Below are 17077 nucleotides of genomic sequence, written 5' to 3' on the forward strand. Positions count from 1 at the left end.
ACGGCGGCCATACTTAACATTACTATTCCATCTATTTGATGGAATAACTTTAGGCCTGTAATGCGTTACGTAAACGGCGTAAATGTACTGCGGCGGCCGGGCGTACGTTCGTGAATAGGCGTATCTACTGATTAACATATTCTACGCCGACCGCAATGGAAGCGCCACCTAGCAGCCAGCCTCAATATTGCAACCTAAGATAGGACGGCGCAAGTCGTCCTATCTTAGATATGTTTAAGCGTATCTCTGTTTGAGAATACACTTAAACATAGGTCGGCGCAGATTCTGAGTTAGGTCGGCGTATCTACTGATACGCTGGCCTAACTCTTTCTGAATCTGGCTATATTATGTCTATAACGTAAGGGGTGTGCTCTGTAGTCCAGCAGGCATGGCTTATAGCACTGCTTAGGATTTTAGTGCAGCAGCAGTAGAGGAGTCAGCTTGAACAAGAACTTAGATTTGTGTCAGGATAAACAGGTATTTTATGTACTTGGAGTGATTTTAAAGAGACCAAACATAGGGAAATATATGTGGTACATCTCTGTAATATACATAAGTTTTTTTTTTCTTTTGCCCAGACATGCACTTTAATTTGAATACTCCTCTGAGACTCTAGTGATTAAACAAATTTAAATACAATTTTGTGTCTTTTTAAAAAGCAACAGAGTCAATTCCTGTGCTGATGCCTATGCCCATGCAACCACTTTACAGTCACTTACCGCTCTTCTGGCCTCCAGCTCAGTGCAAGACTCCCTCTCAGGCCGCAGAGGATCACAGTGAATTAACATCCACTGGAGGTCAAACTGTTTCAGAAAATAAATTGTGTCAGGCGGACTTGTTATTTTTATGTTTTTTGCACAGAACAAGCAGCGATGGTAGGATGCACATCACACGTCTTAACTGTTCAGCTACTGTACTTAGGCTATGTCATAAGTCAGAACAGAGCAAAACATTGTTATGATACAAAGCTAACAATCTAAGCAATATGTACAACTTTATCAAATCTTCTTTGTGTGAAAGTTTGTCGAGATCATGGCTTTTCGTGCATTGCCTGCTGTGTTTCCTATTAAGACATTGTTTTAATCAAAGAGCATTGAGTGAGGGGTCTGTTTATTTAGTACACAATATACAGACAGCCAAGTCTTGTAAGTGCAATATGGAGGCTTTTGATTAGCTTAACAAACTGAAATTTGTATTCTCATACACTTTAAGTTTAGACATGCAAATTATCACAGTCAATACGTTTGAAAAACTAACAGTAAATAAGCTGAGCAAACAATTGATGTACCATTTAACATGGAGTACTGTACATACAAAATATATTTTGTATCTCATAGTATTTACCAGCAGACTAGAAATAAATCGCAGCTGAAAAATAATCCAGCAGTAGTTCAGAACTGTCCGTCAATAGGGAGGTCAAATATTTGACCTTCGAATGGGAACATAAGGTTGCTGTGTTTGAAAATATTGGGGATGATTACCGTATTTTCGCCTTATAAGACGCACCTTTTCTTCCCCAAAACTGGGGGGGGAAAAGTTGGTGCATCTTATACGACGAATATATCTTTTTTTGACTCACCGATCCGACCGATCCGATCCGTGGAGCGCACTGCCGCCGCGGTCTTAGGAAAGGCCGCGGCTTTGGCCTAGCTCCGGAGCGGTCGGCCATCTTGGTACAGATCTCGCGTGGGATCTTCTATTCCTACCAGAGCGATCTGCAACAGTGAGTTGGGGGCAATGTTACTGGCTATTATGTGGGGGCAATGTTACTGGCTATTATTATGTGGGGGCAATGTTACTGGCTATTATTATGTGGGGGCACTGTTACTGGCTATAATGTGGGGGCAATGTTACTGGCTATTATTATTTGGGGGCACTGTTACTGGCTATTATTATGTGGGGGCACTGTTACTGGCTATAATGTGGGGGCAATGTTACTGGCTATTATTATTTGGGGGCACTGTTACTGGCTATTATTATGTGGGGGCAATGTTACTGACTATTTTTATGTGGGGGCAATGTTACTGGGTATTACTAATGTGGGGGCAATGTTACTGGCTATTACTAATGTGGGGTTGGTGTGATGGTGATGACGAGTGGGGGGCAAATATTTTACTACAGTATTTGGTTCAGAATCCTTTTTTTCTAGATTTTCCCCCTTTAAAATTGGGTGCGTCTTATATGCCAGAGCGTGTTATACGGCGAAAAATACGTTACCTTGAAAACTGCAACTTCCCTTGCAAAGTGAAGAGCATATTTGCTTTTCGTAAATAAACCCAACTGGATATACATATATATTGAGATACAGTCTGCCTAAACCTCAAAGTAACCTTTTCTTTAAGGAGTCTATCATTACTGAGATTCTTCTAATACTAGTTTCCTGGCTATTATACTGACCTTCAGGGCCAGATTAACATGGGTGCTATTGGAGCTGCAGCTCCAGGCCCCGACTTTAATGGAGTCCCAGCAGTCCAAAAAGAACAGGCCGTGAACAGAAAGCAATGCGCCAACAGGAAGAGATCTTCCCTGACTGGCCCTGCATTCCCCACACACAGCGTGGGCCAGGTGGTAGGATTAATAATGAACACCGGTCAGCAAGGCCAGGAAAGGGGAAGGGTGGCAGAATGGGCACCTACATTGGGCACTTGGAGGGGCAGCCAACTAGGCAGTGCCTCCCCTCAACCAACTCCTCACTGAGACAAGTGACTGCAGTGTCACTCCTGTCAGAAGGAGCCGATAGCTGCTGCTGGAGGGAGGAATCAGTTTTCTCCTCACTCCAGTCTGCATGGGGTGCAAAAGAGCTGGCGCTGAGACAGAGAACTGTCCCCAGTCTCAGTGTGGCACTGCTGAGGAAAGAAGGCAGACTGTGTCCTTCTTCCCCTCTCTCTCTGTCCAGCCATGCGACATGTCACATGACAGAGGAAGGAGACACTGTGAGTAGCGATCTGACAGTACAAGGGGGAAAGAGGGGGGCAACAACTCGGAAGCATGGGGACACATGATGTAAAAAGGGACTCCACTGGGAACACCTGATGTAAAGGGGGACTCTATTGGGCAAACCCGATGTAAAGGGGGACTCGTTTGGGGACCCCTGATGTTAAAGGGTTTTCTACTCAGGACTCCACCTGGTGGGGGGGGCACAATTCACCATCTTTGCCCTGGGTGCTGAATGACCTTGTCCCACCACTGCCGGGCAGGCAGTCCTAATGGAAGCCTCCTATTCGGCTTCCATAGAGTTGTTAGGCCTGTGCAGCTGGGCTCTTCCACCTCACCTCAGGGAAGGAACACCACGCACATAGATGCCGGAACCTGGGGCTTTTGTAGCGATGGACCTATGCATCTGTGCCCTTACACCTCGGGGCGCACGCCAACGCACAGCCCCTACAGAGGCCTGAGAAATCAAATGTCAGGTTTCCCTAGCGTTACACGTGTGTGCCCTTTAAAGTTTAGGCACACACCAGCACAGGCTCTGGGAAACGCAGGAGGGCGGCCAGTAGGAGGAGTGCTGGTATATGTGGTTATTTATCCCTACCATTCCTAAATCTACCTGCTGTCGCCTGTCGGCAATGGAGCAAAGGCAGACTAAACGCCAGCCCCCTGTCTGAAAAAAAAAATAGTAATAATATTTATGATGATAGTACATAGTCCAGACTCCCACAAAGTAAAAATAATTGTATTAAAACTTTTATTTATTAATTAAAGGGGTACCACGAAAAATACATTTGATGGCAATAGGAGATTTGTTATAATATTGTATACCTCTCTTTGCCTTGTATCACTACACTCACAGTACATCAATTATAAATGAAAGTTTGCAGTAAGAGTATATATATAGATAGATAGATAGATAGATAGATAGATAGATAGATAGATAGATAGATAGATAGATAGATAGATAGATAGATATACACACATTTCACTACAACTCAAATAAAATGTAAATTGATATTGCCTCATAATAAATTGATGCACTGTGGGTGAAGTGATATAAGGCAAAGGAGTTTTAATAAATATTTTTTTTCACCGTTAGGACTATTTTCTTGCACGTGATTGGGGTGGATTTTCTAAAAACAGCATTTTTGCTTTCACATAATTGGATGATGGAATTCAGCAGTTTCACTTCATTCTCTGCAAGTGCATTTCCCCCAGCTTAAAGTGTAACTTCCCTTGCCTTTAATAAATCACCCCATTTGAGTCAGGAACAAGTATGTAGATCAGGAAAGTTCTGCATAGGACAACAGGACAGTGGGACAGCCAAGAAGCTGGATCTGCAGATTCAGAAATCAGCAATGGCTGTATCCATATTTTTCTCAGCACAGGCTTTAACTGATTTAGCAAACAAAAATGAAGCCAAGTCTTTAAAAATTCATCCAAAGGAAAAGACTGGCTGGACTCCAAAAAAAGTCAAACGCTGGTAACTTTTCATCTGCACATCATGAACAGAGAGTCCTCACTTGGGACTCCCACTGACGCGTTTCACCAACAAGACTGGGCTTAATTGCAGAGGCAGCTGGTCTTTTCCTTTTAACTTGTGCAGTCTGTGGAGCATAAAATGAGTCCTTGCTGGCATTTAGCATCCAAATTTCCATGAGGGTAAACTGTCCTGGGATTGAAGAGCAGTCCACCTCATATGTTTGCCACCTGAAGTGACTTTTAAAGTAAAAAAAGGTCAATAAAAAAGTATTACATTTACATTATACAAAGTCATATGCATTGTGCTACAACCAGAGATTCTCTGAAATTATATATAGCTGCAAAGTGAAAAATGAGGTTCATCCTCTAATAGCCTTGAGGCTAGGTTCACACTCCTGCGAATTCAAAATCGCGGTAAAATCGCGATTTTTACCGCGATAGATTTCGGCCGCGATTTAAGAGACATCTGTGCAGGGTTCAATGTAAATTGTGGCCCAAAATCGCAAAAAGTAGTACGGGAACTACTTTTTGAAATCGGTGCAGCGCCGCAGATGCGGCGTCGCACTGATTAGGACGGTGCCATTGCCGACAATTGCCGGCAAATGCCGCCGATTTGAGATGCGATTTGACATGTGAAATCGCATCTCAAATCGTACCAAATCGTACCCAGTGTGAACCTGGGCTGAATGGCACAAAAGCTCCAGAGCGTGATTTATTTGCATGAAAATTAGGAAACCAGAAATCACACTCATCAGTGTCTGGATGATGTGATTGCATTATATACTAGAGAACTCAGTCATTGGGACTGCTGTATAAAACTGAAGAGACCAAAAAAGCATAAAAACGCAATTGTTGCCCCATGGTGACTAATAAAAAGTCATTTAACTTTCCCATAATATGAAAAGTCAGACCTATTTGGTTGCCACAAACAATACCCTTTTTTTTGTGCTGACTTATTTTTTGTGTGAGTGCATATTCATTGAACACAAATGAGCCTCATAGGGAAAATGCATCAAATTTGGAAAAAAATATGTACAAATTGCTTATTGTGATGCTGAGAAAGTGACACAATGTCACTCCAGGATGGAAGACCAGGTGAAGATGAAAGCCCTCTCAGTGGGGACAGCATAGTGCTGGAGGGCTTTGTTTTAAGGTAAGTCTCTCATAATGTGCTAGTATGCAATGCATACTAGCACATTATGACATTGCCTTTGACATCTGTAATTGTGGTTTTACTACCACTTTAATGCCCTGTACACACCATCACTTTATGTGATGAAAAAAAACGACACTTTCTGTGAAGTAAAAAATGACGTTTTTGAAACTTCAATTTTCAAAGACGAAGTTGCCTACACACCATCGTTTTCTCACAATGATCTTGCAAAGTGAGGTTACGTTCCACCACGTTTTACCATTGAAGCTTGCTTCATAAGTAGCTTCTGGGCATGCGTGGATGAAAAAACGTCTTAGAAAACGACGTTTTTTGCTACACACGGTCAATTTCTGTGAAGTAAAAAGTGCACTTTTGAAAAACGACACATAAAATTGAAGCATGCTTCAATTTTTTTTGGTCGTTTTTTACAAGACATAAAACAACGTTTTCCCCCACACACAGTCAATTAAAGTGACGTTTTTAAAAACGTCATTTTTTTTCATCACATAAAGTGATGGTGTGTACGCGGCATAAGACTTCAATTATTACACATTTATATATGTTATCAGTACATAGAGGTTGGATGGCACAATCCAAAGCTTTCTCTGTGATGTACTGTCCTTCTCTGAACATTTGGAGAATTAATGGTACATTTACTACCACTCTCCTCTGAAAATGTTGTGGCTCCTCTGAACTCATGATTTGTTATACCATAGTTAGGTCTCAACTTCATAAAACTAAAATGGCGGACAAGAATCTGTGTATTATACCTCTGGTTTTAACATATGAGTCGTATACACTTTAAACTATCCTGTCTTGTTTAGGAGGTTGTAATAAAGGGTATGTTTAGCCAAAAAGTATCCAAAACTAAAATAAGAGTAGGAAAGGGTTGAAACCTTTATTATTATTATTATTATTATTATTATTATTATTTATTTTTTGCTGCAGTCTTTCAGTTGGGTAGATTTCCCTTTAATTTCTGTGCCAGAGATGTAACAAAAGTATGAGAACATCTCTGAAGTGAGAGGAACTGGTGTCCCCACTGAACCATTAAACTTGCCTTTTCTTTTTGATAAGAACTGTACAAATTTGGATTTCTAAAAATCTATCTTTGTGACCACCAAAACAAAAAAAGGGGTCAATTTACTAGCATTACTCATTTGCATTTGTCCAATTCACAAAAAAAAAAAAGATCATGCAGTATTTACCCCCAAAAAAATGTGCCGGTAATTGCCGCATAAATACCGTATTTATCTGCGTATATCGCGCACTATTTTCCCCTTAAAATAAGGGGAAAATCGTGGTGCGCGATATACGCCGATAGCCGCTTCCCGCGCTCAGTTTGAAATCCTGCGCCGACATATACCGAGTGCAGTACACTCGGGTACATTCGGCCAGACTCGGCTTCGCTCGTGCTCACGCATAAACGTCACAGAGCGTGAGCGCGAGCTAAGCCGAGCCTTACAGAATGTACCCAAGTGTACTGCACTCGGTATATGTCGGCGCAGGATTTCAAACTGAGCCGCGGGAAGCAGGGACTCGACGTGAGGCGCACGCTGGAGAAGCCGGGAGGACACCATCGAGGCCGCAGGACGCCGGAAGTAACAAAATCATATAACTTTTTTTTTTACAGGAATTTCGGGGGCAACATTAGGGGTGCGCGATATACGCGGGAGCGCGTTATACCGCGATAAATACAGTAGCTCTTAAGCCCAATTCACAAACGGACCAGAGCATTAAAAAGCATGCGATATTTACCACCAGGGTTTTGCTGGCTGTATCAGATGCAGTATCCCCCAACCTGAGGCAGTTTTTTGACAAATTACTAGTTGCTAAACAGCGGGCGAACAGGAGTGTCAGGACGCCCACTGACACACAGCTCCTTTCTCTATCTGCAAAGTAGAGAGTGTCCTGACTTGCCTGCTCGGCCCCTCCCCCCTCAAGAGGCTTTCTCCACATCAGGGAGAAAGCCTCACATTACTGTGTGGAGTTACAGACAGAAGAACAGGAAGTGAGGATTTCTCAGAAGAAATAAGGACATTTAAAAGAAAAATGGAAGGATGAGGTAAGTGAAGGACTGCACTGACGTAAAGGAAGCTATTTAGGGGGAAAAAATTCCGTTACAACTGCTGGACAGAGCTGATTGGCCCTGTGCCAAAGGGTCAGGGGGTCCTTCAGCCTCATATGACAGTCAGACAATCACATGCACCATCAGAAGAAAAAATAAACTCTAGCAATACACACCAATACACACCAAATCAAGCAAGTGCAGAGTGCCCCCAAAGCTCTGTTTTATCAGGAGATATATTGGGGACTGTGGAAGGAGGGGAGGATCAAACAGACTTTTTACCCCTTAGGCTCCACAGTGAGTATAACAAGCATGCTTTACTGCATATACAGACTGTTCATATTTAAAGTGTTACTAAACCCACAACAGTAAAATCAAAGCATATCCTTCTATAGCTCTATAGTGTGTACTTCTCTCAATTAATGTCTGACATTTACAAACACTTCAAGTTATTTTTTATGTTCCCAATTCCCCCCCCCCCCCCTTGTGATCCTCCCAGTTACTGTCTCAAAGTTTATCCACTCCACTGGAGTAATGGAGACACTTTTGGACAGCAGCATTGTCAATCAGGGGGAGAGGGTAGATGCCTTAGCAGAGTGACTAACAAATTAAACCCAAACTTCAGCTAACACTTTTTTAAGCCGTTATAACAACAGTTTTTTTTGTGGGATAAAGGTTTTACATACATGAATAAAAACTGACCAATCTCTGCATTCCTATTAATAATTGTTTGTGTCTCCACTTTCCAACTGCTACTTTTGCTGGACAGCTTGGTCTGTTAAAGGAAAACTGTGAAGTTAAAAAAACACATATACCTCCATGCTGCAGCATCACTGTGATGCTGTAGTTGTCCCACGCGGGCTCTAAGGCCAATAAACTGAGCGATCACGTGACAGCTGATCGCTTGGTTCTCGGTCTGCCCAGAGCAGAGAGCAGTGACTAGTTACTGCTCTCTGCTCTGCTCCTCCAGTACTCACTGAAGTGCCAGTCTAGAGAAGGGACGGGAGCTGCTGGTTCTGGTTCTGGCTCTCAGCGGCTGGCTGGCTGGCAATCACATAGCTCCTAATTTTTTGAGATGGGAATAAGGAACACCTATTAGCAAACAAATGTAGGCATATGACACACACACCCTGCCACACCCCCTTAACTGCTTGCCGCCCAGCCAATGACAGAGAGGCGGTGTGGCTCTCGTTCTGGGGTACCGTGCTGTGTTGCTTGGACATGGCGTGACGCCTATCTCTGTAAAGAGCCTCAGCCGCTACGTCCAATCACAGCCAATCACATGTAAACACAGAAATGCTGGTAATCAGCTCTCCTTGCCTTACACTGACAGAGTGTGTGGCGAAGAGAGCCAATCAGTGGCATCTCCTCGCAGAGAACATTGAGACATGTAATCAGGGCACTGATCATCAGTGCCCTGATTGCTGACACTGGTGGCACTTTATTAGAATCAGTGCCCACACGTGCCACCAATCAGTGCTCATTAGTGATGACAGTCTGTGCTGGCTATCAGTGATGAGCATCAATGCCTATCATTGCTGCCCATCAGTGCCACCCATCAGTGGCTATCAGTGCTGCCTATCCGTGCCGCCAATACATGCTAACCAGTGCCGCCTAACAGTTCCCATCAGTGCCACGTATCAGTGCCCACCAGTGCCACCCATCAGTGCAGCCTATCAGTGTTCATCAGTGCTACATATCAGTGCCCATAAGTGCAGCCAGGGGCGGACTGACAACTCATGGGGCCCCCGGGCAATAGAAGATTATGGGGCCCCTGGGCTTACAGATGGCCACCATGCCAGGAGGCAGTGCAGAGGCGGGGCACCTAAAATCGTGGGATTTTCACATCAAAAGCATGTCGGTTTCGGACATATCAGGGACAGATCTAAAAAAAACATAGATTTTTACATACTGTCCCTGGTTTTACTGAGCCTGGCAACCCTGATGGGGCCCCCTAGTGGCAGTGCCCGAGTGACTCAATGGTCAGTCCGCCCCTGAGTGCAGCATGTTAGTGCCTCCTCATCAGTGCCACCTAATCAGTGCCCATAGGTGCCACCTCATTAGTGCCCATCACTGCAGTCTATCAGTGCCACCTCATCAGCGCACATCAGTGACGGAGAAAAATTCCTTATTTTCAAAACTTACTGACAGACACGAAAGACAAGAAAAACTTTTTAAAAAATGTTGGTCTTTTTTTTTTTATTAAACAAAAAACAGCATTGATTAAATACCACCAAAAGAAAGCTCTATTTGTGTAAAGAAAATTTTAAAAATGTCACATGGTTACAGTGTAGCATGACCGCGCAATTGTCCTTGCTGAAGCTGAAAATTTCCCCTAGGCAAAACGGGGGTAAAAGTGCCCAGTAGGCAAGTGGTTAAAGGAGAATTAAAATATATATATATATATATATAATATTAGCAGTGGTAAAAAAAAAAAAAAAACACTTGTGGGTTTAGCTATTACATTACACTGGCTTTTGAAATGTACAGTACAAATGCGGCAATTTAGAAATCAGATAAAAGGTTTAGCACTGCAAACACTGTTTAAATAAGATTATATAGTTGTATTTACAATTTACTATTTGAGCAGACCAAAATGAGGGACAAATGACGAGGAAAGAGGGACAGAGGGACTTTGTTCCAAATCTGGGACAGTAGGTGGAAATGGGGGACAGTTGGGAGCTTTGCCATCGGGTATCCAGATGGATCCTGATAATATTGTTGGAATCCTTCCAGAACCTAGAGTGGCTCTGCCACGTCAGCTGATAGCAGGAAGTATCTGACTCTGCGTCAGTTCAGAGAGCACTCCTCTGACCCACAAGAGAAGTATATCCAAAAAACACAAAATAGTAAAGTAAAGCCAATAAAGAAAAAAAAAAACATAACAGATCTCCAGGTAAAAATAAAGAAAAAACTCTATAAAAAGAAACAAATGCAGCCACTACATCTAAAAACTGTTACGTTGCAATATAACAGGTTTCTGTTTCGAGGTTTATTACCACTTTAATAACTCCAAGCTGTGTCACAATACACTCATTCTAGCCTGATAATAAAATGTTACCCTTGAGAAGGATTACATATATGGCAGTCTATATACAGGCAACCCTCTTCAATGTATAGGGCTGTATTTACATTGCGTGCAAATGGAATGAGCTGAAAAACTACGAGTACACAAGGGTCTCTCTATGACTGACTACTACGGTCCTGTGAAATGTTTCACTACCGTGAGATATGTAGCTTGGCCTCCATAATGTAACCTATGATGAGGAGCTAAAGTCTCTTGCAACTGCCTGCTGTACGTTAACTGCTATGGGAAATAATGAATTCCTTTCATACATAAATGATCATTGCTATGGAAACTGGAAGACAGAACACACTGCAGCTGGAAATGGCATGCACATTATTTCTGCAGAGAACAGAATGCTGGAGAAAAATACATTTATGCGACCAGACAGACTCATTTTGCAAAATCATGGTCATTAAACTGAGCCTTTGCTGCCCTCTGTGTGCATGATGGTTATTCGTATCTCCACATCGAAAATCAGCAAGGCAACATAATGAGCTGCTCTGCCACTGCTCAGCTTGCGATGGCTCCATGCTCCATTGGTTCTCACTTGGGCTAACCTAATTGACATTTACAAATTCAGCCTCTCATGGTAGTTTGAGGAGAGAAAAGTTATGCTTTCAAATATTATGTAGATTACTTTGTTGAAACAAAGATCAGTCGGAGGATCTTTCACATTTATTTATTATATTAAGCCTCGGTGAGCCAGGCATAGTACTCTTACGTTTTCTTTCCCTAGGGCTATGTGTAAATGCTATAGCCAGGAGGATGGCTTATGCTAATAGTAAAAAATAATGTTTTAGAGTTGTCAGACTCCCCTTTTCTGATGTGCCTTAAAGAAGAACCCCAGGTAAAAAAAATCACCTACACAGGTTACAGCTCATTTTTGTTGTATTTTTACTTTTGGTCTAGATTCTGAAAACCGCAATGTGAAAGATGGAAACATTCAGCTGTGTAAATTTACTACTGCAATATCATGGGACAACATTCATGCACCAGCAGGGATGGACTGGCCATTGGGACTACAGGGAGTTTCCCGGTGGGCCGATGGCTCCGTGCGCCAGCTTCAGTGACAGCGGACCGCTGCCCCCCTCCGCTCCTCTGTCTCTCCCTTCCTGCAGCGCTCACCTGGGGGGAACAGAGAAGCAGGGGGAGGACCAGAGGAGCAGGAGGGACGACAGAGGAGCATGGGGGAGGGGACAGACAGTAGACTCAACAGCTATGGCCTAGGAGTTTCTCACTTCTGCCGAATCTTTTCCCATAAGGGAGAGCACCGAACTGATTCCTTGCCCCGGGTGAAATAATGTCTAGCTTCACCACTAGTACAAGAGTACCAGTACCAGCCGTTCTACTCTAATAAAGTAGAAAGGCTAGTGGCTAGTGAAGGGGGAGAGGGGGCTTGGGTGGCCTGGGGGGGAGTTGTCCAGCCGCCATGGGAGAGACATGTCAAAGTGGGCCAGTCTGGATGAAGTCCAGGGCCAAATTTTTGTCCCAGTCCAGCCCTGTGCACCAGTGTGCACAGTCTTGTCAATCGACACACAGAACATCTTAAAAACTCACTTGAAAATAACTTAGGCTAACACAATTCCTTTACTATTTCATGTACAGGACATACCCAAACCGATTAAGTTATAATCCATGGAACTGTGTCTTGTTTAAAGTGGTTGTAAACCCTTACATATACTGAGCGGAAGTAACTGGCCTCAGGTGATACACAAAGATGGAACAAATCCTTCTACATAAGTTGTACCTGTCTATCTACAGTCTACTCTTCTCCACATCCATTCAAAGTCCCGAATTTATAAGTGTATCACCCTCCTAGGTAGGTGCTAGGTATTAGATAGGTTAGCTTTGATAGGTAAATTTAGTTGCCACACTGTAGGCAGTATGGATAATTTGTGTTACACAAAAGCATATTCTGGCTAACTGCAATCAGTTCAGCTACAATCTGCTAGTGAGGTCTGATCTGTGTGCTCTGTTGCTGCCAGTTTGTATAAGCTTCCTCCTAATCCAGAAGACTGGAGAAGTTTCTGGATGATAGGTGTGAAGCTATGCAGATGGTGGCATGAATATGGATACAGCCCTGGCCTATCCCAGAGAGGCAGACTCTGACGGCAGACTATGAGAGAGTGGGTAACCGCTCAAAGAGAACCAGGTAATCTAATTCCTGTGGTCCGAGCCAAGGGTGCAGGCAGTGCAATCAAAATGCAGGTTAGGATGAAGGAAAAAAGCTGGGACAGCCACACTCCGAAAAAACTCCTCCTTTAATTAAAAATCACAAAATACATGCCACAGCAAAAAACAGCACAACAAAAGAAAAGCTGACGTTTCGCACTATGCCTTAGTGCTTCTTCATAGCTAGCTATGAAGAAGCACTAAGGCATAGTGCGAAACGTCAGCTTTTCTTTTGTTGTGCTGTTTTTTGCTGTGGCATGTATTTTGTGATTTTTAATTAAAGGAGGAGTTTTTTTGGAGTGCGGCTGATCCAGCTTTTTTCCTTCATCCTAATCTGACGGCAGACTAGGTGACTGTATTTATTCTTAGACTGCTCTCCCTAGGCACAAACTGCAGGAGTCCAGAGTGCCCTCCTCAGAGCCCACAAAGATCTGAGACTTGTCCCAGAGTGGAGGAGGCCTCTGACCTGAGGGGAGGAATGCAGAGACCCAGGTGCTTCTGTAGAAGCTGACTGAGGGGGCTGCCTGCCATAGATCTGTCTGGTTTCACTGGAGGGAATTTCTTAAAAAAGTGGATGGTGGCATCTATCTGTACTTGGTCCTTGTGAGTACAGTCATTACTGGATCATGTAGACCTTGTGCTCTAGCTACCTCTCTGGTGCTTAGTATAGTCAGCTGTGGGTCTACTTAAAGGGGACACCGGCCGGTGGTCCTGAACAGCTTTGTCTAGATATTGTCCACTAAGAAAAAGGGACTGTGCTGTATTACTTTCTACGTTATAGCAAGAAAGGAATAGGTTTTTTTATGTTCTTTCCTTGGATTATTTCACAACTACCCTTTTCTCGAAAATAAAAACAAGAAAAACAACATCTCCTAGACTGGTCATTGAATAAACAAGCAGAAGTGTGAACCTGGCTGTGGAAAATAATGTGTGCCTGGCTATGGGGCTGAAGGTTGAGAAGGCCTGGGAAAAATTCCTGCAGCTCCTATGGGATTAGCACTACATGAGCTTGTGTGAGAGTTCAGCTCTCTGCCCCCTTTTTTATGAAGTTACACTCTGCAGAGCTAATGAGGAGAGCACTGAGAGCTGATTGGAGGAAAGGAACATACCCCCCTTCACAAAGCACACAGCAACAGAGCTGAGGGTGTCATTCAGCTGGAGGCCCCTACCCTGTCACCATTTTCCTCTTGGTGTCAGGACAAATTGCTATCAGCATGTATCATTTCTGACAAAGGAAGGAAGCAGCAGACAGAAATTACACTTTGTGCTCTTGAGACACGTACATACTACAGAGAGATATGCTTTGTTCATATTTCATGTCTCCGGTTTACAACCACTTTGGAGACATCACTTGATATGTAAAGACTGTGCATGGTGTGACCATCAGTTGCAAACACAAACTATTAATATTTTGGAAAATCACTATGATCATGTCGTTTTTTTATGTAATTTTCTCTGTAGAAAAGAAAATTATAACTTTTTCACTGAACATCACCTGAGTCATGGATAAAAAAAATGTGTGATGATCCAAACAAGCACATAACATGCAGACCTTTCACTTGGGGGAGACCAGTTCTTATAACCTCAGCTATATAGGTACCTCATATATCAACAATTCAGCATAGCTGAGCCAGATCTTGAGACTTTTGAGAAATTCTATGTCTAACAATGAAGCTACATAAATGATGAGGTTATATTTCAATTACAATTAATTTAACAGAAAGGCTGGTGTTTTCTGTTCTAGTAGGTCTGATCATGGATTTAATCTGTAAATTGGCTAAAAGGTGCAAGAGGCATCTTGGATAAGCAAGTGAGGATGGACACGGTACAAAAATCTGGCAAAATCAGTATGCAATTTGACACTAAAGTTAAAGTCCTGCTCCTGACAAAACCTTTTTTTTAGTTCTGAATAGAGCCGAAAAGGGAAAAAAAACTCTATCAAGTTTTTATGCTGCTTCTGTCCAGGTTAAGCTGATTTACCAACACTATGGGGTTTATTTACTAAAACTGGAAACTTGAAAATCTGATGCGCCTGTGCAGTGTAGCCAACCTGTTTCTAACTTCAGCTCAGTTAGGCCCCGTACACACGAGAGGATCCATCCGCTGAAAAATCTCAGCGGATCGGTTTCAGCGGATAGATCCCCTGGTGTGTACGTTCCAGCGGATATTTATCCGCGGATATTTCCGAATTCCAGCAGATAAAAATTTGTAGACATGTCTACAAATCTATCCGCTGGAATCGGCTCCAGCGGATCGATCCGGTGGTCTGTACAGACTCACCGGATCGATTCGTCCGAACCCATCCCTCGCATGTGTCGTAATGATTCGACGCATGCGTGGATATCCTTATATGACAGCGTCGCGCACGTCGCCGCGTCATCATCGCAGCGACGGCGCGACAAGTCACCGCGATGGGAATTCGGCGCGGATTTCAATCCGATGGTGTGTACACTCCATCGAATTAAAATCCGCAGAGGATTTATCCGCGGATACGGTCCGGCGGACCGTATCCGCGGATAAATCCTATCGTCTGTACCAGGCCTTAAGGCCCCTTTCACATGTGCGGACCGTATGTCCGCTTTTTTATCCATCTGTTTGCGGATGAAAAAGGGACATACATTGGTCCCTATGTGATTGCGGGTGTCAGCAGATAAACATCCGCTGACACCCGTAATCACCCGCCTCCGCAAAGGTCAGATTTTGCGGACGGAAGAAAACCCTATTTTTTCTTCCGTCTGCAGATCGGATCGGATGAACACAGACACACAGGCCGTGTTCATCCGATCCCCCATTGGGGAGAGTGGAGAAAAGACAGGGCGGTCCCTGCACAGTGTGCGGGGACCGCCCTGTCAGCCGTCTTAGGGTCTCTGTTTCAGCTGGACTGTGCTGTGGGTCCATTCTGTTGTTCCTGGGGTGCTATACCACCCCGGGGAGACAGGTGGCGCCAGTGGAGTTCAGGCTGGGGTGTCTCTTGCCAGCAGCCAATCGGGAGGGAGTTTCTCTTGCAGGGCATGCTGGGAGAGGGTACTTCTGGAGCAGACGCCATTCGGGCGGGGTTCTTTTCCTGAGGTGGCACCCACCTTTAGGGTGACCATTCATCACTGCCACGTGGTGTTCCTGGTTTCGGGACCATGTTGGCCCGGAACATTTAAAGCTGTGGCGGGGCCCTAGTATTCGACTGGGTCCCCAATTCTGAGAAGATCCCAAGCAAGATAGCTGTTCGGTGGGGAGTCCGCCTGAGGAGAGCCAAGAGAGGCTGGCGATCCAACAGGGCCTAGACAATCCATCGGGGATCAAGGTAATAGGACACTGAAAGGTTGGATGTCAGCAACCTGTCAGTCGGTGACCTGATTGAAAATACTACCTGAAGGCGATTCTAACACAAATTCTACCAAGGAGGATTGTCCCTATGATCTAAGTTCTAGGGAGGGTCTGTGGCAGAGATCTTTTCCCTCAAAGTTCCGAGTGATACTCTGGCTGCCAGGTCGGTGTGAGAGGCCTGTCCAGGTACACTATACCCACTCCGGCTGGAGTGGCGACGAAAGTAAAGTATCGCTGGAAGCAGGATTGTTTCAGTATCGTTAAGCCTGATCTCCTTATCCATCTTTGCTATCTGCCTCAAGTTTTACTGTTTACCGTGTTGGGTAAAATAAAAGCACAAGAAAAGACAACTGCTGTGTGGACATTCCATTGTTTGGCTCTCATCAACTACCCTAGACGGCGGAATCATAAAGGTAACAGCCACCCAATCTATAACCAGCGGCTCCTTCGGGGGTGAGTGCTACAGTGGAATGGGGTTAGAACAATGTTCTAGTATTTATTGCCTCTGTGTCTTCCTGTCCTAGTGACATGTGCTCCTTCTCGTTTCTTTTCCTGGTCTCCTTGGGGCAATAAGCTTGGTATATCAAGGACACAGAACCAAAAAAAAAAATATGACTCTCACGGAATCTGTTAAATATTTTAAAAAGATTTGGGAAACTTTGGCCAGTCACACTGTTTATATTTTAGTTATAAGATGTGGGTAATTAGTTTGGGTATAGTTGAGCTTTAAATAAAATGCATTAGCATGTTTTAGGCATTCCAACATTCCCATCATACTGCCAAAAAATGCTTAGAGTAGCCAGGGGCCTAAACTGCTATTTGTCAGTGGAATGGTTACCCCAACTGCAAAATACCTGGATAAATATATTTTGCGGGCCAACCT

General features: G+C 43.8%; 1 protein-coding gene across 1 annotated transcript in view; it reads right to left on the reverse strand.

The window, feature by feature from the left end:
• Nucleotides 1-17077, reverse strand: part of COL9A1 (collagen type IX alpha 1 chain) — a 184884-nt gene that overhangs the window by 131061 nt on the left and 36746 nt on the right. Inside the window, exon 6 of the mRNA XM_040349913.1 lies at nt 720-803. Coding sequence (XP_040205847.1) covers nt 720-803 — 84 coding nt within the window. The remainder of the gene's footprint in view (nt 1-719; nt 804-17077) is intronic.

This window comes from Rana temporaria, chromosome 4 (genome assembly GCF_905171775.1).
Source record: "Rana temporaria chromosome 4, aRanTem1.1, whole genome shotgun sequence".
NCBI classification, from domain to species: Eukaryota; Metazoa; Chordata; class Amphibia; order Anura; family Ranidae; genus Rana; species Rana temporaria.